This window comes from Mustela putorius, unplaced genomic scaffold, assembly GCF_011764305.1.
Source record: "Mustela putorius furo isolate JIRA1106 unplaced genomic scaffold, ASM1176430v1.1 tig00003983_pilon_pilon_pilon, whole genome shotgun sequence".
NCBI classification, from domain to species: domain Eukaryota; kingdom Metazoa; phylum Chordata; class Mammalia; order Carnivora; family Mustelidae; genus Mustela; species Mustela putorius.
In genome coordinates, this window is record NW_025422123.1 from 9,531,571 (window position 1) to 9,555,590 (window position 24,020).

The 24,020-nt window shown below is 50.8% G+C and overlaps 2 protein-coding genes across 4 annotated transcripts; both read left to right on the forward strand.

The window, feature by feature from the left end:
* The first annotated feature begins 940 nt into the window (after window positions 1–940).
* Window positions 941–6,321, forward strand: PTCRA (pre T cell antigen receptor alpha). The gene is made up of 5 exons (XM_004739882.3): window positions 941–1,054; window positions 3,208–3,267; window positions 3,853–4,173; window positions 5,076–5,120; window positions 5,762–6,321. The coding sequence occupies exons 1-5, from the start codon at window positions 997–999 to the stop codon at window positions 6,067–6,069; spliced, it is 792 nt and encodes a 263-aa protein (XP_004739939.1). The 5' UTR covers window positions 941–996; the 3' UTR covers window positions 6,070–6,321.
* A 1,934-nt stretch (window positions 6,322–8,255) lies between these two features.
* Window positions 8,256–17,722, forward strand: CNPY3 (canopy FGF signaling regulator 3). Of its 3 annotated transcripts, XM_045071156.1 has the most exons (7): window positions 8,271–8,544; window positions 13,109–13,232; window positions 13,749–13,819; window positions 13,876–14,006; window positions 16,540–16,662; window positions 16,923–17,040; window positions 17,390–17,722. In XM_045071156.1, the coding sequence occupies exons 1-7, from the start codon at window positions 8,382–8,384 to the stop codon at window positions 17,602–17,604; spliced, it is 945 nt and encodes a 314-aa protein (XP_044927091.1). In that variant the 5' UTR covers window positions 8,271–8,381; the 3' UTR covers window positions 17,605–17,722. The 3 variants fall into 3 exon arrangements, 2 of the variants coding, with proteins under 2 accessions (XP_044927091.1, XP_004739938.1); XM_004739881.3 differs by lacking the exon at window positions 13,749–13,819 and having other exon boundaries at window positions 8,274–8,544; window positions 13,910–14,006; XR_006604121.1 differs by lacking the exons at window positions 16,923–17,040; window positions 17,390–17,722 and having other exon boundaries at window positions 8,256–8,544; window positions 13,749–13,806; window positions 13,910–14,006.
* The last annotated feature ends 6,298 nt before the right edge of the window (window positions 17,723–24,020 follow it).

Here is a 24,020-nt window from a genome sequence, read left to right on the forward strand (position 1 = left end):
AGACAGAGGGAGAAGGAGGGAGCCTGATGTGGGACTCAATCCCAGGACCCTGGGATCATGACCTGAGCTGAAGGCAGAGGCTTAAGAGCTGAGCCACCCAGGTGCCCCTATTTTTAATATTTCTTCATGATACTAGGAGGCCTCCCAAGAGTTTATTTTTATTTTTTTTTAAGATTTTATTTATTTATTTGACAGAGATCACAAGTAGGCAGAGAGGCAGGCAGAGAGAGAGGAGGGGAAGCAGGCTGTCTCCTGAGCAGAGAGCCCGATGCGGGGCTTGAACCCAGGACCCTGGGATCATGACCTGAGCCGGAAGCAGAGGCTTTAACCCACTGAGCCACCCAGGTGCCCCAAGAATTTATTTTTAAAAAGGGGTTCAAGGGAAGGGGCATGGAATATATGGAAGTTCTCCAAAACTTCCCCTAAATTTCGATGTGAACCTGAAACTGCTCTGAGAAATAAATTCTGTTTTTAAATGGGTGAGTATGGGTGGGTGTGGGTATGAGGTGTTGTAATAACAAGGAAATGAGTGTGTTGGGCTTTGGGGCTATAGTAAGGCCAGTCTGCCCCCTGCCATCTGTTGGCCTCGAGCAGGTCATTCCATGTCTCTGAGCCCCAGTTGCCTCATGTGCGACGGAGCTCACAGCTGCTGGGTGGGTGGAGTGGCGAGCTGAATGGAAGGCTCAGGGTGCTGCCTGGTGCCCAGTATCCCATAGGTGGCTGAGCCAGTGACTGGGAAAGGGCTTTGCGGACCGTGCTGTGCTCTTCAACCAGGAGGGAGTAGGGTGTGGGAGGGGCACCTGAGTTGCTGGGCCCCTGAGAGAGGACCGGGTTTGAGGGCCAGGGTGGAGGCAGGAGGGGCTCCTCACCGGGAAACGGCTCTGGCTCGTGGTGGAACAGCTGGGCCTGCTGCCTGGGAGACAGTCTTGCGGGCGCCTCCTCCCACAGCCCACACCTCAAGTCTGCAGCTGGGCCCTGCCTCCTCTCAGGAGGGCCATGGCCAGGACCTGGCTGCTGCTTCTCCTGGCCCTCGGATGTCCAGCCCTGCCCACAGGTGAGCCCCCTCCCTGCCTCCCTCTCTGTGCCCCATTAGTTGGCCCAAGCCCCCCTCCCCAGCTCTGGTACTCCCTGGGTAGGCGAGCGTCTCATCATAAGCCCACCATTTCCTTCCCCATCATCTTCTGCCTTCCAGCTGCCTCACCCTGGGGCCCCGAGTCCGATCCCTGGAGTCTACTGTGTTGGAGTCCCTGGTTGGGCAGTCGCCTCTTGGAGGTGTAGAGATATGACAGCAAGCTGGATAGACATCCAGGGAGGATGGAGATGGGGTAGCCTGGGCTGAGACAGGGCAATGTTGTAAGGTCATCTCCTGTCCTTCCTGTCCCGGGCTCCTGCCCTCAGATTGCTCTATTCCCACAGGGCTCAAAATGTCTCACGTTCACTCCCTGCTCCCCCTTCTCAGTAGGCTCTCAGGGGAGGTTGCAAGGCCCCAGTGACTTCTCAAGGGTATTACCCTCAGTCCTTCAAAGATCGAGGATGAGGTCAAAGGACTTGTGTTTAGAGGCGAGAATTCCAACTTCATCTAGAAACATGCACGTGTTTGCATGTATGTGGTGGGGGAAGGTCATCTTTGATCTAAAGCTGGCCCCCAGTATTTTCACAAGCTCTCCCTTGCTAGGGAGATAAACCACATCCACGTGGAGCAGGAAGAGCCCATGGCAAGAGGTCCGAGCTCTGAGAAGGAGGCAGCTAGGGTGAGGAGAAGCAATCCCGGGCAGCTTCGTGGAGGAAGCACATGCTAAACTCAACCTGGGGAAAGCATCTGTATAAGTGAAGAGGCTCAGGAGCTCGAGGGTCCTGGAGCTCACTCTTAGCTTTCTCTGTCCCCTTTGTTTGTCATGTCTTATTATATCAGCATTGATAATAATACTAATACTTCTCTGCCAAGGTGTTTGACATTCATGATCTTTTTTCTTCACAATTTTACTGGGCTGGTGTTATTAACCTCATTATATGGATGCAGCAATTAAGATTCAGTAAATTAAGCAGACAAGTTGGGAGTCCACCCAACTCTGCCTGAGGCCATGTCCCAGGCTTGATGCACTGTATCATGTAGCAAAATCTTAGTCATCCTTCCAAGTGGGGTGGTCTACGGGAGTAGGAGTCAGAGACCCGAGTTCAAATCCTGAGTAGGCTGCTTACTGTCCACATGCTTCTAGATCTGTTCTTTGACCTTCAAGAAATCTTTCCTGAGCACCCTTCTCTGACCTCCCCACAAGATCCTCCGGTGTCCTTTCCTGCATCCTGGGGTAATTCTTTATTCTTTTATTCTTTTCTTTCTTTCTTTCTTTCTTTTTTTTTTTAAAGATTTTATTTACTTCTTTGAGAGAGAGAAACAGCTAGCAAGAGAGAGCACAAGCAGAGAAGAGAGGTAAAAGCAGACTCCTTGCCGAGCAGGGAGCCCCATGTGGGGCTCGATCCCAGGATCCTGGGATCATGACCCAAGTCAAAGGCAGACACCTAATGACTGAGCCACCCAGGCACCCCGCCCTTTTAAAAAAATTTTTTTAAACTATAAACTATAGTTTATAAGGTTTATAAACCATAAACTTTAAACTATAAACTTAAATAATAAAGACATACACTGGAAATGGGTGAATTGTAGGGTGCCTGGGTGGCTCAGTTGGTTGGGCATCTGCCATTGGCTCAGGTCATAATCCCAGAGTCCTGGGATAGAGTCCCACATCAGGCTCCCTTGCTCAGTGGAGAGCCTGTGTGTCTCTCTCCCTCTGCCTGTCCCCTCCAACTTGTGCTCTCTCTCTCACTCTCACTCTCTATCTCAAATAAATAAATAAAATCTTCAAAAAAAAAAAAAAAAAAGAAATGGGTGAATTGTATAGTAGTACATAAAGTATATCTGAACAAAGGTCTTTAAAAAATACTTTAGGGACACCTGGCTGGCTCAGTCAGTACAGCATGGGACTCTTGGTCTCTGGGTTGTGAGTTGGAGCCCCATATTGAGTGTAAAGATTACATAAAAATAAAATCTTAAAAAAAAAAGAACAGACCTACAGAAAAGAACTGACAATGATTAAATAAACACTTATGCATATCCCATTCAGATTAACAAATGGTTTACATTTTGCCATATTTGAATCAGATAAAAGAAACAAAAAGTTACATTCAAAACCCTCTTTAATCTCTTTCCAGATCTTGTTTCCTTCCCTTCCCGGCCAGTGGTAACCACCCTCCTGAGGCTGGCACGACCAGGTATTGTAAGAATTTGTTGCTGCATCTGCTATCTTTCCCCTGGGACTGCATTCCTTGAGGGCAGGGCCAATGTCTTCATCAGTGTTACATCCCCAGTTCCTGGCACAGATAGGTTGAGATAGGATAGATGGGTGAGGGATGGATGGATGCCTGGAAGCATGGACAGACACACAGATAGAAGGTAGAAAGAGTAGGTGTGGGGTGCCTGGGTGGCTCAGTGGGTTAAGCCTCTTGCCTTTGGCTCAGGTCATGATCCCAGGGCCCTGGGATGGAGCCCTGCATCAGGCTCTCTGCTCAGCAGGGAGCCTACTCTCCCCTTCCCTCTGCCTGTCTCTCTGCCTACTTGTGATCTCTCTCTGTGTCAAATAAATAAATAAAATCTCAAAAAAAAAATAGTAGATGTAGGAAGGATGGTTGCTGGGGGAAGGATGAATGAACAGATGGGCAAATGCAAGGAGAGCGGAATGGATGAGTGGATGGAAGGAGATGGATGATGGAAAGCAAACCCAGATGGAAGGATAGAAGCCTATTATGGGAAGCTGGCAGGGACAGACCGGCCCACCACAGGTGCATGCTCTCTTGCAGGTGTAGGGGGCACACCATTCCCCTCTCTGGCCCCGCCGATCACGCTGCTGGTGGACGGGAAGCAGCAGACACTGGTGGTCTGCCTGGTCCTCAATGTTGCACCCCCAGGCTTTGGGGGCCCCATCTGGTTCTCAGCTGGCAATGGCAGCTCCCTGGATGCTTTCACCTACGGCCCTTCCCCAGAGGCTGACGGCACCTGGACTAGCTTGGCTCAGCTCTCTCTGCCCTCCGAGGAGCTGGCAGCCTGGGAAAACTTGGTCTGCCACACAGGGCCTGAGGCTGGCAACCGCAGCCAGAGCACACAGCCCCTACAGCTGTCAGGTGGGGACGGAGCTGGGGCCCCTGTGGATGCTCCCTGCCCCTCCCACACACTCTGGAAACAGGATATGCTGGGAGACAGGTCAGGATCCCACGGGGGCATGGTGGGTGTCCCTGTGCCAACTCTCCAAATGAGGCGATGCCTGGGTTCGGAGCAGGGTGGCCTCAGGGCCCTGAGTCTTGGGTTTGCAACTCCTTCAAATATCCAGGCCTCAAGTATCTCCTTCAAATCCAGGTTCTGAGGCATGACCTCCAAGAGTTAATTACACTGCCTCCCTCCTATTACCTTGGGTTGATATCTAGATTTATGTAGCTAAGGTTAATATCTATATCACCCTATCTATGACACCTGACCTAGCAGAACCAAATGACAATCAAATAACACAACGCTACCATCTACTTATTGACTACACTGTGCCAGGCATTGTTGGAAACACCTCATATTCATGAAGAAAACCATATTATTTTCCCAATTTTACAGGCCAGAGATGTTTTAGGGACGTGTCCAAAGCCAGCTGTTATTATTACTAGATGACTGGCTTCCTGATTTTGGATTATGGTAGTTTTGGCATCTTCCAAATGGGAATGTTTGTTGAATAAATGCCCTGCCTTTCAAAGGAGGCTGCTAAGAATCCAAGTCCTCGTCTAAAAGTGCTGAGAGACCTCAGCTTCCTTGGGGAGGGGTTGGGGGAGGGAACACAGAATAGTGGACAGTGGGGACAGAGAAAGATTTGAGTCCCTGAGAGACATTGTAGCAAATGGGCTCAGCTTTCCTGGTGCTTGTTCATTTGTCCATTTATGCAACTTACCATGCGTGGCTGCCACCTGCCAGGCCTGGGGCACAGAGTTTGGGTGGATGGAAGAGCCCATCCCAAAAGACTCATTCTCTTCCTCTTGGCTGCCAGGAGAGGCTTCCTCAGCCAGGACCTGCCTCTGGGAGCGTCTAAGGGGTGAGTACTGAGGACCAGGATCTTCAGCCTGTTTGGGTCTGGCATGACGGTCCCACTCGTGTTGGGGTCGGTGGGTGGCGTGGTGGGAAGTTCCTGAAGAGGCTGCCTTGCTGGGTTGGGGCACTGACAAGCCTGGGCTTCAGTCTATCTACGGGTAGATGGGGGTGGATCCTATGACCCCAGACTAATTCCTGGCCACCAGTTGAAAAGCGTAGGCGACAGCTAACAGAGGGCTCTGTGAAGCTCTCTCCGGGCAGCCCAGATAGATGGTGTCAGCGTCAGAGCCCTGAGAGACCAGACCACCCACTAGACGGAGTACTGAGTCCAGTTCTACTTCCGCTCATAATAGAGAATAGGGGTCCGGTTTCTCTCTGCGTCAGATGCTAATCCCTGCTTGGCCTGCATCCCCCTGGTTTTGGGAGAATAAAATAAAATGAAGGCTAAGAAGGAATGTGTTACTATTTCCAATTAGAGCTGAGTCTAGACACCAAGGAGGACTTTCCCAGGCTTTGGGGAACGGCGGGGAGGAGGAATGGCAGGAGCGGAGGACAAGGCCCCTGCTCCCCGGAGAACTTTCTCGGGCGGGTGGGGCTGGGGCTGAAGCCGGCCTCTGGCCCTAACCTCTCGTCTCCGTCCCGCAGGGACGCGGGGCCAGGCCCTGCGGCTGGGGGCGCTGCGACTGCTACTCTTCAAACTGCTGCTGTTGGACGTGCTCCTGACCTGCAGCCGCCTCCGCGCCCCACCTTCCGCGCTGGGGGACCCCGGGCTCCCCGCGCCCCCCACCTGCCGGCAGGCGCCCGGTGGTCTCCCGCAGCCTCCGCCCGCGGGCGGGCCCTCAGCCCCCGCCGCCTGGATTGGTGGCTGTGCTGGAGGGGCCACCGGCCCAGGGCTCACCGTACCCGCCCCGCTGACGCCGCAGCCCCGCCGTTCTGGCCAGGAGCCCCCCTAGAGTCCAGGCTGGAAGGAGGGGACGCTCTCTACCCATCGAGCTTGGGCCCGGTGCTCATGAGCCTCCCCGAAATTCCTTCCTTAAGGCTTGCAGTATTTGTTTGTGACCTGCCTTCTCCTGCAGATGGAAGTTTCCGGCGCAGGGCTCTGTCTCCTGTCCCAGACTGAGGCCTTCTCAGGGAGGAGGGTGATGTGCCACAGGTATTGAGACATTTGAGGGGCAGAGAACTGAAAACAATTAAAGGAGAACGTAAATGACACAAACGAAACATCTGAATTCATGTCTGCCCTGGGAGGAGGGAATCTGGCAAATTTTGAAGAGCCAGAAATCTGGGAAGTTTCCCTTGAGGAAGAGGGCTTCCTGAGGGTGAGACTCTAGAACTGCAGAGTGATGCCGGGGTTTGGGGAGGACGGTTTGGGGAGGAGCTGTCCTACCTCTGTCTCTTCCCACAGCCAGGCAGAAAAGGCCTCCACTCTGTCTCCTCAACCTGGCCCAGCCTCTGTGAGAGGTCAGGGCGAGATGCCCAGGAAGTCAGGAAGGTGGGGTGCTGGGCCCCACATGAAGTTTTGTACAGACTTGACAGAAAAGAACAGGGCCAGGATCCCAGGGTAGCAAGATCATGTACAATGCCAAGAGCATGGATGTTAATTCCAAACTTACACCTTATTAATCAATTAAGGGTCATTATTCATTTAACAAATATTCATTGAGCATCAGGCCTGAGTCAGGCACTAAAGAAATTTTGTTTTGTTTTGTTTTGTTTTGTTTTTTTAAGATTTTATTTATTTATTTGAGAGAGAGAGCAAGTAAGAGAGAGCATGAGAGGGGAGAAGGTCAGAGGGAGAAGCAGACTCCTCGAGGAGCTGGGAGCCCGATGCAAGACTCCATCCCAGGACTCCGGGATCATGACCTGACCCAAAGGCAGTTGCATAACCAACTGAGCCACCCAGGCGCCCTGTTTCTTTCTTCCTTTTTTAAAAGATTTTATTTAGTTACTTGACAGATAGACAGCAAGAGAGGGAATACAAGCAGGGGGAGTGGGAGAGGGACAAGCAGGCTCTCCACTGAGCAGGGAGCCTGATGGAGGGCTTGATCCCAGGATTCCCAGATCATGACCTAAGCTGAAGGCAGAGGCTTAAAGACTGAGCCACACAAACGCCCCTGTTTTGTTTCCTGAAAAGGGCTCTTGCGCTGAAAATATATAAGGCCCCCACAGTATAGCGTGTGGCCTGTTTCTCCAGCACTGGCAGGAGATCCAGGCTTTCCAGGGGTTTCTTTCTCCAGTAACAACTCCCAGGAATCTTGGGAGCTTTCACCTGAACCTAGGTGCCTCCTGGGCAGCACCGGACAATTGGCTGGACCAGTGGTTCTACCTTAGTCTTCTTTCCCCCAAGGTGGTGATAGCAAACTATGCTCTAACAGCTCAGGGGCAGTCCAAGCAGCCCCAAAGACCCAGAAAGTCCTCCTCTTGATGATACAGCAGATGGGGCCCCACCGAGCATCTCCTCGTGTCAGGCACCCGGTTATTGCTGGGGAGATGGAAGGGAAATACAATCGTAATTAGCCAAATCCTTGTTTTGCGGAGGAAGGCAGGAAGGAGGGAAAAAGAAAAGAAACTGAGGCTCAGAAAGGAGGCGACTTGTTCTAGCTCTCAGGGGACCAATCTAGGATCACTTGGCACTAAGACAGTTTGAAGACTGGGGACTGTTTGCGTAGCCAAGGTCTCACCCGCAGCGCCTACTAGAGATTAGCAATTACAACAATAACAACAACGATAATAATAACAAAATTAAAAAACAGGTGCTTAATAAGCATTTGCTGCATTACGACCCCAGGAGTGAAGTGACGTGCAAGGAGGCGGAGAAGGCCGAAAAGACTGCCTTCCGCACCTCTACCACGATCCAAGAGTCGGACCTCCCATTCAAGGGCCAGACCGCTACTTCCCGCCTCCGCGTCGTAGTCCTCCAGGCCCTCCCAGAACATCCGTTAGTGGGTGGGGAAAGATGCTGCCATAGGTCACTGAGGACACCATGAGCTCTCTCATTGGTCAAGACTGAAAAAAAGATCGCCCTCCCATTCGCTGCAGGGCAAGCCCCGGAAAGCCCATTGGCTGCGTAGTCCGCGGGCCTTCCTGGGCTCTGGGGGCGGGCCGAGGTGGCCGGAGGCAGCCGCGGGTGGGGGCGGGGGGCTCTCTGTTGCCCTGGTTACGCCGAGGCACGTGTGCAGTCCCGGAAGCGGCTGCGGGAAGCTGCCCAGCGCGCGCCGCGGGAGGAAGCGCAGCCGGGTCCGCTGGGGTCGGGTCCGGCTGGACCATGGAGCCGTTGCCTGAGCTCGCGCCCCGACCCGGGCCCCGCTGTCTTCTGCTTCTCTCCCTGCTACTGTTGCTGCTGCTGCTACTGCCGGCCCCGGAGCTGGGCCCCAGCTCCGCGCACGCCGAGGAGACCGACTGGGTTCGACTTCCCAGCAAATGCGAAGGTGAGGGGGCGGGGCCCCGGGGGAGAATCCCGCCAGAGAGGCGGGGCGTGCGGAGTCGGGTGGGGGGATGGAAGGGCCTTGGCTCCCTGAGCAGGAGGATCCTCTTCATTTACTGAAGCTACTGTGTGCCTGGCACTGTGCTGGACGCTGGGGACGCGGGGGGCGGGGCAAGAGATCAGGTCTCGGGTCACTTGGAGCTCTCAAGCCGGTGCAGAACAAGCAGTTACGATCCAGGCATCTAATCTAGCCTACAGGGGTGTGGGGGGTGGGAGGGAGGCTGTGTGGAAAGGGAAGTCAGGAATTCGTACAGGAGGACCAAACAGTAATTAGGAGTTAGCTGGGCGAAGAGACATGAAAAGAGGGAGTCTCTCAGGAAACCGCAGATACAGAGGCCTACAGGCTAAGAAGCAAAGGACAAGTTTGAGGAACTGAAAATGTCCGTATGACTGTCCTTAGGAAGGGCCCTCACCACAAGCTATCTGTGTAATTGATAGACTCCACCACTAGCCTTAAGCTCCTCGAGGACAGGGACCTTGTCTCAGATATTTATTCACACAGTGCCTGGTGGGCATCCAGGGAATATTTTTGAAATAAAGACAAACACGTGGGGGCTGCGGGTGGGTGTGGAGGAAGGAGAAGGGTCTGAGGCCTATGGGGAGAAAAATAGGGCCACTTTGGGATAAGAGTAGATCTAGCGTGGGAGAATTTGGTGAGGGAGGAGGATTTGAGGAATCAGGAGAAAGTGTATCCCAAAGATACAGGGATGGAGGCATAGAACTTCAGAGAGAGAAAAATACCACCAGCACCCATGCCAGTGATGCAGGACTATGAATGGGCTACCTTTTCTCCCCGCCCCCCCCCCATCCCCGCACCTCCCCTACTGACACACCATTTCTTTTTTCTATGCAGACCTTCATAGTCACTCCTTCCTTGCCATCTCCATAACCCCAGACCCCTCTGAAAGTTGGCTATAAAACTGTTTCATCCCAATTCAGAGCGTACAGCAGGCCAGATGTTCCCTAAGCACTGGGAAGTAGGGATGGGGTGGATTGGGACACATAATCCTTTCATTTGAGAAATGAAAGATGAAATGAGCCGACTTCACTGGGAGGGCTCGCAGTGTGGGTTCTAGCCTGTACCTTGTCCCTCTCTTCCATAAATAGGAAGGCAGAGAGTTGGGATGCTTTCCTTTCACTCTTGCTCTAGTCCTAACCTATATGGTATGGTTTGGGGGTTTCACTTCCTCTCTTTGTTTTCTATTCTCATAGCCTGAGAACCTCACATTTCTTTCCCTTAGGAGGCATTCACAGACTCAGAAGCATAGAGCTGGCAAACATCTTAGAGATCATTCTAGTCCAGCCTCATTTTGTAGGTAGTAGGTAAAGAATAATTTCTTTTATTTTTTAAAAGATTTTATTTATTTATTTGTCAGAGAGAAAGGGCACAAGCAGGTTGCAGGGGAGAGGGAGAAAGGCAGAGGTAGAAGCAGGCTCCCTGTTGAGCAGGGAGCTGACTGGGGACTCCATCCCAGGATGCTGGGATCATGACCTGAGCTGAAGACAGACGCTTAACTGACTGAGCCACCCAGACATCCCGATAAAGATTAGTTTTAAAGGAATTTTCAGTTACAGGATGGCTTGGCAAACTCTTAGGCTCTTCTTAATAGTGTATTTGCTCTTATTTATCATTGTTGCACCTTTATTACTAAATGCTGACTGTGTCTGGTCCACAAAGCCTGCCTCCTGGCTCCAAAGCCTGAGTAAAATAGGCCTTGGCACAGAGGAAGGAGGACCTGCCTGGAAAAAGAGTAGGTGGGTATCCATGAGAGTCTGGGGTCTGTGCCATGAGTCTCCTCCAAGTCTAGTTCTGGGTGGGATCCCCAGAGGGAGTCTTGAATAGGTAAGGTTTGGATGAGTTGAGAAGCAGGGTTGTGGTTGATGGGCACAAGAGAGAAAGGAGGTTCCAGCTCCCCAGGGCCTGGAATCCTACACACTGAGGGCGTGGGAGAAGGGGGCAAAAGCCAGAAAAATGATGAGCTTACCCAGAGTGCAGAACGGAGAGGGGGAGGGGGACAGGTGTTCCTGGCTAGAGAGCCAGGGAGGTGAGCCGCCTCAATTCGTGGCAGACTCTGAGATCACATGGAATTTTTCATGTGTTCCAAGTTCTCCAAGCCATATATTAAATGTATATGTTATAAAATTTTACCAAGCAAGCCTTCAGGGGATGGTTTGGTTTTTGGTTTTTGGTTTCGGGGGTGGGGGGTTTTGATGGTAAATTGGTCTTCTATCAAATTCTGCTGTCAGCATTATAACAATACTAGTGGCATTTAGTCTATAGATCATATTTGTTCAGAGGCATCAGAAGCTGCTCCATCACAAACACAGTCTCTTTGCAATATTTAAGTATCTAACACAGAGTCCCAGACTAGAGGAATATAGAAAAAGTCCAATACGTGATACTTACTTTGTGTACCCTTATAGTTGGGGAGACACAAAGTGACCAAGAGCTCTTAGAACATGGATCCTGTAGAGACCCAGATGAAATCAGAACAGGTCGGGGGAGGGCCCAGAAGAGCTTTGCAGAAGGAAGAGGCTTTATTTATTTTTTTTTTAAAGATTTTATTTATTTATTTATTTGAGAGAGCCATTGAGAGAACGAGTAGGAGGAGGGGCAGAGGGAAACCAGTGCCCCAGGAGGAGGTTTTTATTTTTTTATTTTAAAGATTTTATTTATTTATTTGAGAGAGTGAGAGAGCATGAGGAGGGAAAGGTCAGAGGGAGAAGCAGACTCCCTGCAGAGCAAGGAGCCAGATGCAGGACTCGATCTTGGGACTTTAGGATCATGGCCTGAGCCAAAGGCAGTCGCTTAACCAACTGAGACACCCAGGTGCCCCAAGAGGATGTTTTTTAAAGTGAGGTTGTGGGACGCCTGGGTGGCTCAGTCAGTTGAGCGTCTGCCTTTGGGTCAGGTGCTAATCTTAGGATCCTGGGATTGTCCCCTGTGTCAGCCTCCCCACTGAGCTGGGAGTCTGCTTCTCCTCTCTCCCGCCCCCCACCTTGTGCTGTGTTTCCTCTCTTTCTCTCAAATAAATAAATAAAAATTTTTATTTATTTATTTATTTAAAAGATTTTATTTATTCATTTGACAGAGAGAGATCCCAAGTAGGCAGAGAGGCAGGCAGCAAGAGAGGAGGATGCAGGCTGTCTGCAGAGCAGAGAGCCTGATGCGGGGCTTGATCCCAGGACCCTGGGATCATGACCCGAGCTGAAGGCAGAGGCTTTAACCCACTGAGCCACCCAGGCGCCCCAATAAAAATCTTTTTTAAAAAATTAAAGTGAGGTTATAGGGCACTGGGTGGCTCACTTGGTTAAGCAGCCAACTCTTGGTTTCAGCTCAGGTCCTGATCTCAGGGTCATGAGATTGAGCCCTGAACTCGGAGTTTGAGCCTCACATCAGGCTCTGGGCTCAGTCTACTTGAGATTCTCTGCCCCTCCCTACCTAACTACCCCTGCTCATGCTTTTTCTCTCTGTCTCTCACTCTCTCTCAAATAAATAAAATCTTTAAAAAAATAATAATAATAAAAGTGAGGCTGGGAGAATGGGTAGAAAAGCCCATAGAAGGCATGAAGCGCTCTCCCATGGCCTTGGGCAAAGCTCACGTTCAGCGGCAATACTCCTTACTCCTTACGCACGGTGATCACTCCATTGGAATGTATTTGGCAGGGAGGAAACTCTTTTCAGCTGCGAATCCCCAGACAGTGCCTGGCACACAGGGGTTGCTTAGTAACCGAGGAAGAGTAAGAGGAAATGAGAGGATGAATGTAACAGAGTTGGTGGGAGCAAGGCCTTTGGAGGGGATGGAGCAGATGACCTTGGTAGGCTCAGAGTGGTGGAGCCAGAACAGCATATGAAATCAAGTCATAAAACAGGCAGACCGCACATTTGGGGACAATGGGGGAAATTTAAATACGGACTGAGTATTAGGCGATATTGGAATTATTGTTCATTTTCCGAGGATCAGTATGTTTTTATGGTTGGTAGAAGAAAATCCTTGTTCTCCAGAGATGCGTGAGGGCATTTTGAGGGGTGAAAGGTCATGTTGTCTGCAACTTACTTTCAGAATGGTTTAGCAAAAACAGTGTATATGCTGTTGAGCTATATTACTGTATTATTCTGTTATTTTATTTCTTATACTGGAGAGAGATTGTGGCAGATCATGAACAAACTGTTGAAATGAGTGGAAGGTGTATAATTACTCATACTCATTCAGCTTTTTTATATGTTTGAAAATTTAAAATGATTAGAGGGGGTGGGGGGGGCAAGAAGCAACTGGGAGAAATGGAGTCAGTAGGATAAGGGCCAGGACTGGACAGGGAGCAGCGAATCTTGGAGCCGAGTATCACCCAGTGACCTCCACGTGGTGGTCTGGGGCTAACTCCTTCCCTGCCCTGAGTGTTGACCCCGTCTGGAGAGGCACCCACCATGGCATATCTGGCTGGGAGCTGGCTCCTTCCTGTCAGACTCACATAGGCTCAGTGGGCTGTCCTGTGTCTCCCACCCCCAGTGTGTAAATATGTCGCCGTGGAGCTGAAGTCTGCTTTTGAGGAGACAGGAAAGACCAAGGAAGTGATCGACACAGGCTATGGCATCCTGGATCGGAAGGCTTCCGGCGTCAAATACACCAAGTCGTAAGTGAAGGGGGTTACCCACTGACCTGGACTCTTTTGTTCCTAAAGGTTTCGGTCACGTGGAATTCCCTCTCCCTCCCAGCCAGGCAAACCCACCAAAGGGAGGCAGTTCTCATCAACACCTGAGTTTGCCCGCTGGTTTTACCCCAACTAATTGTGGGATCTTCATAAATCCCTTCCTTCCACTGAGCCTCAGACTTGTCAAAGACTCTGTCAAAGCAAGGTGGTTCGACCTTATCTCATCCCAGACTCTTGGATTTCATGGGCCAATGCAATTTTAAAAAAAAATTAATAACTAAGGATTACCCACTTTTAATTTTACCAGTAATAAATATTAAAAATAAGCCCCCAAAAAACCTTCATCAGCCATGATCATCCTTTCAAAATAAAATATTTTGACATCAAAATTTAATACATTTTGCCTTAGAAAAACATCTAAATATTGAATCACTTTGCTTTATAAAGGATGCCTTCCCATAGAGCTGTTACATTTTGTCTCTCTGGTCTGTGTTCCAGCATTTCAGAGCCCCCAGACCAGATGACCTATCTTCCTTCCAGCTCTGACTTCCCTTTGGTGAGATGCGCAGGTGTTGGGGTAGCAGGGCTGGAGGGACGGAACGCTAATCCGCTGGGGCTGGGAAAGGAGCTCAGTCCCTCTTGTGCTCCTGTCTCTGCAGGGACTTACGCTTAATCGAAGTCACTGAGACCATCTGCAAGAGGCTCCTGGACTACAGCCTGCACAAGGAGAGGACCGGCAGCAACCGGTTTGCCAAGGTTGGGTTTGTGCTTGTCCTTCCCCACAGGGCAAGGCCTGCATGTATCTAAGTGGTCTGTTGTTGTGGCTGTGACTTGAAGATCCTGGTTAGGGAGCTTCCGTCCTTGGCCTTGACCCGATCTTTACCGATTGCTTTACCGATTGCTACTTGCATTTCTCGCCTCCTGAGTGCTCTGACTTTCCAGTGGCAATAGGTACTTTTTTTTTTTTTTTTTTTTTTTTTTTTTTTAGATTTTATTTATTTATTTGACAGAAACAGAGCGAGAGAGGGAACACAAGCAGGGGGTCAGGAGAGGGAGAAGCAGGCCTCCTGCCAGGCAGAGAGCCCAACGCGGGGCTCGATCTCAAGGTCCCGGGATCATGACCTGAGCCGAAGGCAGATGCCCAATGACTGAGCCACCCAGTTCCCAGTGAACTGGGCCCTCCTTCACCCACCCCATCTGAAATGCCTCCCCCTCTCCTGTGGAGGCTGACCACTGACTCAGGGAGAGCTCAGACTGCAGTGCTATGGGGTTTAGAGGAGATGTCAGAAGACACAGCAGGGTTGAGGGCGGCAGTGATCACCTTATCCCTTTAGGCCCACAGGGCACTCACCTGGACCTCTGTCAGGGTTCCTGTGTGACATTTAATGCACTTACTCTGTGCACAAATGCCTCTGTCCCTGAAGAATGAGCTTCTTACCACAAGGCCCACAGTTCTTTGCTTCAACATTTTCAGTGCCAGGCCCATATGGTAAGAGACTTGTCTCGCATACTTCTCCACCTAAGTACCCTTCTTGTGGAGTCTTTTAGTTAGAAATCCCTGGGGAACCTAGAGGGATAGTCTTAAGCAGCAGAAATCTTAGAGACTTTATCTTTAAGATTTAGGGGCACCGGGGTAGCTCAGCTGGTTAAGTGGCTGACTCCTTTTTTTAATTTTTAATTTTTTTTTTTTTTTGAGATTTATTCATTTGAGAGAGAGAAAGCACAAGTGCATGTGTGCACTGGAGGGAAGGACAGGGAGAAAGTCTCAAGCAGACTCTGCTGAGTACAGAGCCTGATGCGCAGGGGTCCATGCCAAGCTTGATCTCACAACCCTGATGTGACCCGAGCCAAGACCAAGAGGAGGACGCCCAACTGACTGCCACCCAAGCATCTGACTCTTTTTTTTTTTTTTTTTTTAAGATTTTTATTTATTTATTCGACAGAGAGCGATCACAAGTAGGCAGAGAGGAAGGCAGAGAGAGAGGAGGAAGCAGGCTCCCCGCTGAGCAGAGAGCCCGATGCGGGACTCGATCCCAGGACCCCGAGATCATGACCGGAGCCGAAGGCAGCGGCTTAACCCACTGAGCCACCCAGGCGCCCAGCTCTGACTCTTGATCTCAGCTCAGGTCTTGATCTCAGGGTTGTGAGCTCAAGCCCTGCAGTGGGCTCCATGCTGGGAGTGGAGCCTCTTTAAAAAATAAAATATAAAATAAAGGGGCACCTGGGTGGCTCAGTCAGTTAAGTGTCTACCTTAGGCCGAGGTCATAATCCCAGAGTCCTGGGATTGAGTCCACATCAGGCTTCTTGCTCAGCTGGGAGTTTGCTTCTCCCTCTGCCTCTGCTTGCCACTCCCCTTGCTCATTCTGTCTCTCTGACAAGTAAATAAATAAAATATTTTAAAAATAAAATAAAATTTGTACGAATTTTGTACTCTTATTTAGTAATAAATCTGTGTTTTGCTTTGATATAAAAATGTTTAAAACTGTTGTCTATAGCAATAAAGTTAGAAACACCCCACTCATTCACTGGTGGCTAAATAAATTGATACGGCCATTCGGTGGACAAAACAAAGAATGAGGTCAGCTCTTTATGAGTTGAATTCATATTGTCTCCAAGGTCTGTTAGTAAAAAAAGGCAAAGGACAGAATAGTGTGGCTGACACCTACTGCCACTTGTATAAGAGGTGGGGGCAAGAGAGGATGATACATTTGTATGTGGATTTGCTTGTATTTGCATGCATCGCCTCTGGGAAGAAAGAGGAAATGGACAGTGTATAGATGGAGTCTCTGGGGAGAAGACCTAGGTAGCTGGCAGAAATATTTTTGCAGAACTAGGCGTCCTCACTGCCTCACCTGCCCCCTTCCGGCCCAGGAAAGACACAAGCCCCAGGAAGAAGCCGGAGTAGGCAGTGGGTCTAGACATGAGGGAGTGTTCCTGGGCACAGTGAGGGGAAAGAGCCAGGACACACTTAATTCCTGGAAAAGGAGTAGCCATTCAAAGAGCCTGAAGGCGAACAGCAGTCCTTTTTGGAAGGTTGAGGTGTGGGGAGCCGTGGTGTGTGTGTGTGTGTGTGTGTGTGTGTGTGTGTGTGTGTGTGTGTATGTGAGTGTGTAGGTGTGTAGGGGTTGTGGGGGGCAGGCCTGAAAGAGGGGAGAAGAAGGTGAAGTCAAGTATGAGAAGCCTTGGAGGGCCCTGACTCAGCTGGCTGGTCGGGCTTCCAGCACTACCCAGAGAGGAGGGTGGGGGGTAGAGAACACTCTAAGCCACTCAGACCCGCTGCCTCTTCCAGGGCATGTCTGAGACCTTTGAGACCCTGCACAACCTGGTCCACAAAGGGGTCAAGGTGGTGATGGATATCCCCTACGAGCTGTGGAATGAGACCTCTGCAGAGGTGGCTGACCTCAAGAAGCAGGTACGGGCCTCTCAGCCTTCAGAGGCTGCCCTGCCTCCCAGGGGAGCGTGGGGACCAAGTCTGTGGCTGAAGAAGGCCACCAAGAGTTGAGGGTGAGGGTTGGGGGGCTTTGGTCAAGTTGTCTCATCTCTCCAGCTTCAGTTTTCTCGGGGAATCACAGCCATCTGCCTGGCCTGCGGTGGTTTGTGAGACTCAGCTGAGCTCCCCAGGGAGCGAGTCAGTGCTGGGGCTTTGCCAATGCACCGTGTTGTGATTCGTAGTGTGACGTGCTGGTGGAAGAGTTTGAGGAGGTGATCGAGGACTGGTACAGGAACCACCAGGAGGAAGACCTGACTCAGTTCCTCTGCGCCAATCACGTGCTGAAGGGCAAGGACACCAGTGAGTGTGACGGCGGGAGAGGGCAGGGCTCTGTGCCCTCCGTTTTACTGCTCGCTCCCCCTCAGGGGAGGTGGGTATGAGGATTGAAGAGAAATAAGAAATAGAAGGCATCCTCGCAGCTCTGCCCTTGGGGAGCTTGAGGGGACAGGGTGGAATAAGAGGTACTGAAAGCAGGTGCAGAACCACAGGAAGGGGATGCAGATACCCCTCCGGGGCCTCAGTGAGGCAGGCGACAGGGACTCTCCGCGGGGTGTCAGTTCTGCGTCCCTGCTCCCACCCTCATCCCCGCCATCGTCAGTGCTCTGCTCCCAGCAAACCAATCCGTCGCGGGTGTTTCTCTTCACCCCAGGTTGCCTGGCAGAGCAGTGGTCCGGCAAGAAGGGGGACACAGCCGCCCTGGGAGGGAAGAAGTCTAAAAAGAAGAGCAGCAGGGTCAAGGCATCGGGCGGCGGCAGCAAACAGAGGAAGGAGCTAGGTGGCCTGGAGGAAGACCCCAGCCCCGATGAGGATGAGGGCATCCAGAAGGCGTCCCCTCTCACACACAGCCCCCCGGATGAGCTTTGAGCCTAACCCAGTGCCCCCTGAACCGAGACCTCTGATCTGGAACCTGAGGAATCCGGGACCCCGCTCTGGCTGGCGGACAGCTGTCCTGTTCCAGGCCCTGCCTGGCGGCTTGCCACCAGGAAAGACAGGGTCAGGGAAGAACTCGCCTCCTCCCTCTACCAAACGGCTCTCCTGACCCCAGCTTCGGGCAGGCCCTTCCACTTCCTGCCTGTGGGGGACTCCGGTGTGAACTCCGGAGGGGCAGGTGTGGGGTCCATGGGAGGGCACCCCAGCCTTCACCTCCCCTTCCTTCTCCCCGATGGGGAAGCAAGACTACAGGCCACCCCACCCCTGACCCCTCCTGTGGACACCTGGCACTCTGCCTGGCCCTCCCCAGGGCTCACAGAGTAAAAACCTTTTGGCCTTTTTTGTTCCAATTTTTGAGTCCCCTCCAGCTCCTCAGAGAGGCCCGGAGCCCTTGTTGCTCTTTCTTGCCCCTTACCTTCCAGCCGTGGGGGGCTGAGGACAAAGAGGCAGCTCCCATCCTCCCATCACTGAGGCTGGTCTGTCTGCTCTGGGGAACAGCAAGTGCAGGGAGGGCCCGGGTTGTTTGGAGACGTGGCCCAGCACAAGGCTTTGGACTGCCCCTCAGCTGCCCACTGAGCTGCCTTGGACTCCCTGAGCTCCCCAGGCCAGGAGGGGCCTCACTTGTGCCCTGGGCACCTGGCTGCCTTCCATCCTCTCCTCTCTCCTGGAAGGCCTTCCCATTTGTTGTGTAAACTGTTTACTGATGACCCCACCAGATCCCGCCCTCCTTCCCATCTCCATCTGCTCTACCTGTTGATCTTGAACCTTGTTCCCTGATGACCACAACTTAGCACTCCGCTCTTTCTAATTGTTGTGCCCGGAGGGGAGGACACTCCAGTCCCCCAGTGCAGGTTCCAGCATGTTCTCTGGGAGCGGGGAGGAATAGGAAGGCTGGCCTCAGGGAGAAGTTGCAGGAGGCCCAGGCACCTCCCCATTCTGCCCCGAGGGCAGGGATCAGGATGCTCAATAACAGTGGTAATGACAACTGTACACGCTCCCCCCCCCCGCCCCCTGCCGGGCTTTAATGTGAACCCGTACAACTCCTGTGGGATGGGTGCCATTAGCCTCATTTGGTAGAAGGCAAAACTGAGGCCCAAATGAAGTGACACGCCCGAAGTCCTGCTGTTAAGTGTACCTGGGGAACTGAGACTCAGGATTCAGCCTCTGGGTCCGTTGTGTTTCTACTACCCCATGGCTGCCACCTGGTACTGGCAGTGTGACCCACATTAAACTGGTTTGGCTTCTTAGCCACAACTCCACCCCTACCGGTAAACCTCTTCCCAAAGTAAAGGAGGAAGGAACTATGGCTTCTTAGAAGGAGACAGTAGCAGGAGGTCCTGCCAGCACCATGCCCCCACCTGGCCCCCAGGGATCACCCCCGCAGACCCCTTCATGTTTCTGGCCTGGGCCTAGTGGGGTGCCACAGACCCCGACTCCAGGGAAATGCTCCAGGGTCTGAAATAACTGGGGGTGAAGGGAGCTCTTGTAGTTTGGGCTCAGGCCTTCTGTGAGGTGGGACAGCCAGGGCCAGAGAGGGTGGAGCAAACTGGGAGCTGTTTTCCTCTGGTTGGTGAGGCTTTGGAAACGTCCCTGGAGGATGATTCCTCTAGAGTTTAGCCCCCCTGCCCCCACCCATCTTAGTGAGATTCCAGGTAGAGGCTCAGTTCCTGCCCTGGACTCAGGACTGGAGCTCAGGAACCTGGAGCTCTGGGCTGGGAAACTCTTTGTAGCCCCCTGGACTGTAGGATTTTGTGGCTAGTCTCTGATACCCCTGTTCTGTCTCTAACACACTGCACTTGAGTGCCTGGCTTATGTCCGGATCCAGAGCTTCACTGATCTCTAAAGTAGGATAGGACAAAGACCTGTCCCTTTGCTGGGGTGTAGGCCTAGTGGCCCAATCCAGGCCCGGTCCCAGAGCAGAGGGCAGATGGTGCTGTGACTGCTTTGCTCTTTGACCTGTGGCTGCTGTGGATAGCACCTTCCTCTCCCTACCCCCCAAAGGGCCGGACGTGTTGCACACGCACTAGCTTTCCACCCACCTACCCCAGCAGGCAACCGCCTCCCTGGCCCAGCCTCGAAGAGCCAGAGGCGAGATCCAGCTCCCCAGGTTTTTCTTTTCCTCTCCCCACCACACATCCAGACCTTTCCAAACCTGCCTCCTGCCTCCTGCTCTCCCACACCCTGTCTCTCCATGAAGTGAGGGAGGGGTCTGGCTGAGCTCAGGTTAACTAGATTTTAGTCCCCTTATTGGAAATCCTGTTAGAACAGGATTTCTTAAACTCACCTGAACATGAGTGTCACATGGAATGCCTCTTAGACAGATGTCTGGGCCCATCTCATACTTGGTGGCTTAGGGACTTGCTTATCTAACAAAGCTGTTAAGAGGAGGCCAGCTGGAGCCCACCCACACAGGGTGTTGTGCAAAGAGCGGGCAGCAGGACCTCCATGAAGTCAATGTCAGGGTCTTGTTCTCAGAGGCACAGCCAGTCAGAATTCAGAAAGGATCAGTCTGTGGCAGAAACTTCCATCATCCAGAACCGCAAAGGCTGATGAACCAACTAGAAAGCCGGTTTCTGGGAGTGAAGTCTCGGGCAGCTACCCAGGGACTGTGTGTTCATTTTATTTATTTTTTTAGTTTTTTTGAGAGGGAAAGAGAATCTTGAGCAGGCCCCTCTCCGGGTGTGGAGCCCAACGAGGGGCTCAATCCTGCAGCCCTGAGATCATGATCTGAGTGGGAAGCTTAACCGACTGAGCCACCCAGGCCTTCCTCTGTATTTATTTTAAAGGGCAATTTCTAGAAAGCGGTTTCCTCTATTTCCCAGTTTCTGGATGTTATTCCCACACGGTATCTTTTTTGTGAGTTAGAAGACAGTGCTCTTCATACCTTTGACTTCATCTGTTAGAAAGTCATGTATTTAATATAAATCTTAGGATAAGACACTTGGCCGCCAGAACATAATAAATTGGCAAACCCATGCTATTTGCAATAGGAATGACAGCCCCTCAGATCCGAAATCTGTGCAGCGCACAGCTGGCCACATGTCCCCAGTGGCCCTGCAGCCCCTGAGTTCACAAGTAAGAGCAAAATGCCTCTTCTATTTTTTTAAAGATTTTATTTATTTGACAGACAACAAGAGAGGGAACACAAGCCAGGGGAGTGGGAGGGGGAGAAGCAGACTCCCCACCAAGCAGGGAGCCTGATGTGAGGCTTGGTCTCAGCACTCGGATCATGACCTGAGCTGAAGGCAGATGCTTAACCAACTGAGCCACCCAGGTACCCCTCCTCCTTTTTTTTTTTTTTTTTTTTTTTTTGGTCTTAAAGCCTGTTTTGTGTGTGTGTGTGTGACATGCACAGCCCTCTCCTAACTGGTTGAGAGGAAGGCTCCGTGGGCTGTGCCTAGCAGCTGAAGCTGCTGAATCCCTCTTGAGCGTCCCCTGATGGCCCATTTTTTTCTAAGGAGTTTTGTGGCAATAACAGCAGGTGGTTTTTCAGTGTGGACCCTGCGAGGAGCCCAGCTTTCTGTGCTTTACATACTGATTTACCATAGCTATGGCCTGAAGCCCAGGGATTCCTAGAAACTACTGAGGTAAAGCACATACAGGAAAGTATACCTAAGTATACAGCTCACTGGTTTTTTACAAACTGAATGCCCGAGTCCCCACCACCCAGTTCCTTAAAAACATGATTATCAGTGCCCCCTCCCCACAGACACCTCTCCCACCACAGAAAGAACGGGGACTTTTGTCTGTTTTGTTCACTGGTCTATCCCCAGCACTTAGTCTAGTACCTGGCACAGAGTAGCTTCTTAGTAAATAGCTGCTGAATGAATGAAGCACAGAAAGGTTAAGTAACTTCCCTAAGGTCACATTCTGTAAGTGGCCCAAGCAGGTTATGAGCCCCTGGTGGACTGGCTTTGGTGTCCTGGGAGAGAGCCACAGTGCCATAGCACCCTACGCTATGGGCTGGCTTGGGCGCTAAACCCCCTTACATGGCTCTCTTCTAGAAGGCAGGCAGCTACAGTCTTAAGAGTTCAATGTGGAGAAGTAGGAGGGAGATAACTTTCTTTTTTTTTCTTTTTTTAAGATTTTATTTATTTGACAGACATAGTGAGAGAAGGAACACAGCAGGGGGAGTGAGAGGGAAAAGCAGGCTTCCTGCTGAGCGGGGAGCCCAAAGTGGGGTTCAATCCCAGAACCCCAGGATCATGACCTGAGCCCAAGGAAGGTAACTTTCAAACCTTTCTCCCTTTTCAGAGTTTACAGTTGTGTATAACTGAAAGCCAGCTTGACCCTCATGCTGCTCTCAAGGGCTGGCTTTTTTTTTTTTTTTTTTTTTTTTTTTAAGTAATCTCTGCACCCAATGTGGAGCTCAAACTTACAACCCCAAGGTCAAGAGTCACCTGCTCTGCTGACTGAGCCTGCCAGGGGCCCCTCAAGGGCTGGCTCCTGTTTAGTTTTTTGAAGAGGAACCCTAACTTATTCATTCTTTAAAATTGTATTCTCCATCTATTAAGGTTGTCCCAGCCAACAGAACTTAAACTTCTGTGAAAATGATTGTGATTCTTTATAAGGAGGTGTTGTTGCACATCGAGAAGGGAGAGAAGCAGGCTGAGCCCATTACCAATTCCAGAGATGGCAACACCTATCACCACCACCACCCCTAAATACATATAAACATGTAAAAGTTTCTCTGTTCAAAAAGGAGAGAAACAGGGGCGCCTGGGTGGCTCAGTGGTTTAAAACCTCTGCCTTTGGCTCAGGTCATGATCCCAGGGTCCTGGGATCGAGCCCTGTATCAGGCTCTCTGCTCAGCAGGGAGCCTGCTTCCCCCTCTCTCTGTCTGTCAAATAAATAAATAAAATATATATATATAAAAAAGAGAGAGAGAAACAAAAAAGACAAGGGGCACCCAGGTGGCTCAGTTGGTTAAGCCTCTGACTCTTGATCTCAGCTCAGGTCTTGATCTCAGGGTCATGAGTTCAAGCCCCATGTTGGGCTCCATGCTGGGCATGGAGCCAACTTTAAAAACAAATAAAACACTCAAAAAGTCAAATTTTTATTTGGTTAGGAATTACTCTCCAAAGTGGTCTTGGTATTTTACCATTCATCGCATCAAGACAGGATGGCATGTGCTAAGTCAGCTGTTTCAATAAGCAATGCTTGCTTAAAGCAGCCTGTTACCAGGGCTCAAATAGTGTGTCATTTGAAGAAGAGCTCAGTGAGCAGATTGGTTTATACTGAAGAGGTCTTATTGGACTTTAGCACACCTTTAAATTGCTTATAACAAAGCATGAAATGGTCAAAGAAAACCTCTCTTCTGAAACATTGGTGGAATCCTTGCAGGTGCACTAAGTTTAATGGTAAAGGAGTGACCTTTCATTAGTGTGGCAGTCCACCAATGTAGGGATCAATTTTACACTCACTTAACAGGACTTTATTAAAGCAAATTAGGTCTTATATGATATATTAAAAAGTCCGAAGAGGAATCCACCATGATCTATCTGTTAGCAGAGTCCATGTGGGTGGGTGGCTTCCCTCCCCTCCCCTCCCCCAGCGTCCCAGTGTGCAGTCTGGGGAGACATAGCAGACAAGAGGTTCCTTTGGACTGGAGTTTAGAAACTGGCATCCATCCTCTGAAAAATTTCTACCTCGTCTGAATCTAAACAAAAACAGGATGCCCTTCACTTGTAGTTACCGTATGTACATACTTCACAATTCTAGGATTTTAATGTGTCCTCAAGTTGGAATAGCCTGGGAGTTGGTCCAGCTCCAGCCATAGTCCCAAGCTAAGGTTTTTTGGAAAACATCACACATTTGGGGATGAAGAATTTACTCTACTCAACTAATCCAGGGAAGCACTGCATTTTAAAAATACCCTCTATTTTGGGGGCACCTGGGTGGCTCAGTGGGTTAAAGCCTCTGCCTTCAGCTCAGGTCATGATCCCAGGGTCCTGGAATTGAGCCCTGCATGGAGCCCTGCATCGGGCTCTCTGCTCAGTGGGGAGCCTGCTTCCTCCTCTCTCTCTGCCTGCCTCTCTGCCTACTTGTGATCTCTGTCTGTCAAATAAATTAATTAATTTTTAAAAACCCCTCTATTCTTATTTTCAGTTAAGTCAGACTAAATTGACTTAGAGTCTGTGATGGTCTCTTCCACAGCCCAATGCCTCACATTTAGTTTCTCTAAAATTCGCTGAACTAACAGAACAAGAGGCAGTTGCAGTATGCATCCGTGCACGGGGCGGGGACATGACAATTTAGGGGTGCAGGACTGCAATTATTTGGTCTGTTTTGGTGGCAATTAAAGATTACAACACTTAGATAAAATTTTCTACCTTGTAAAATATCAAGAA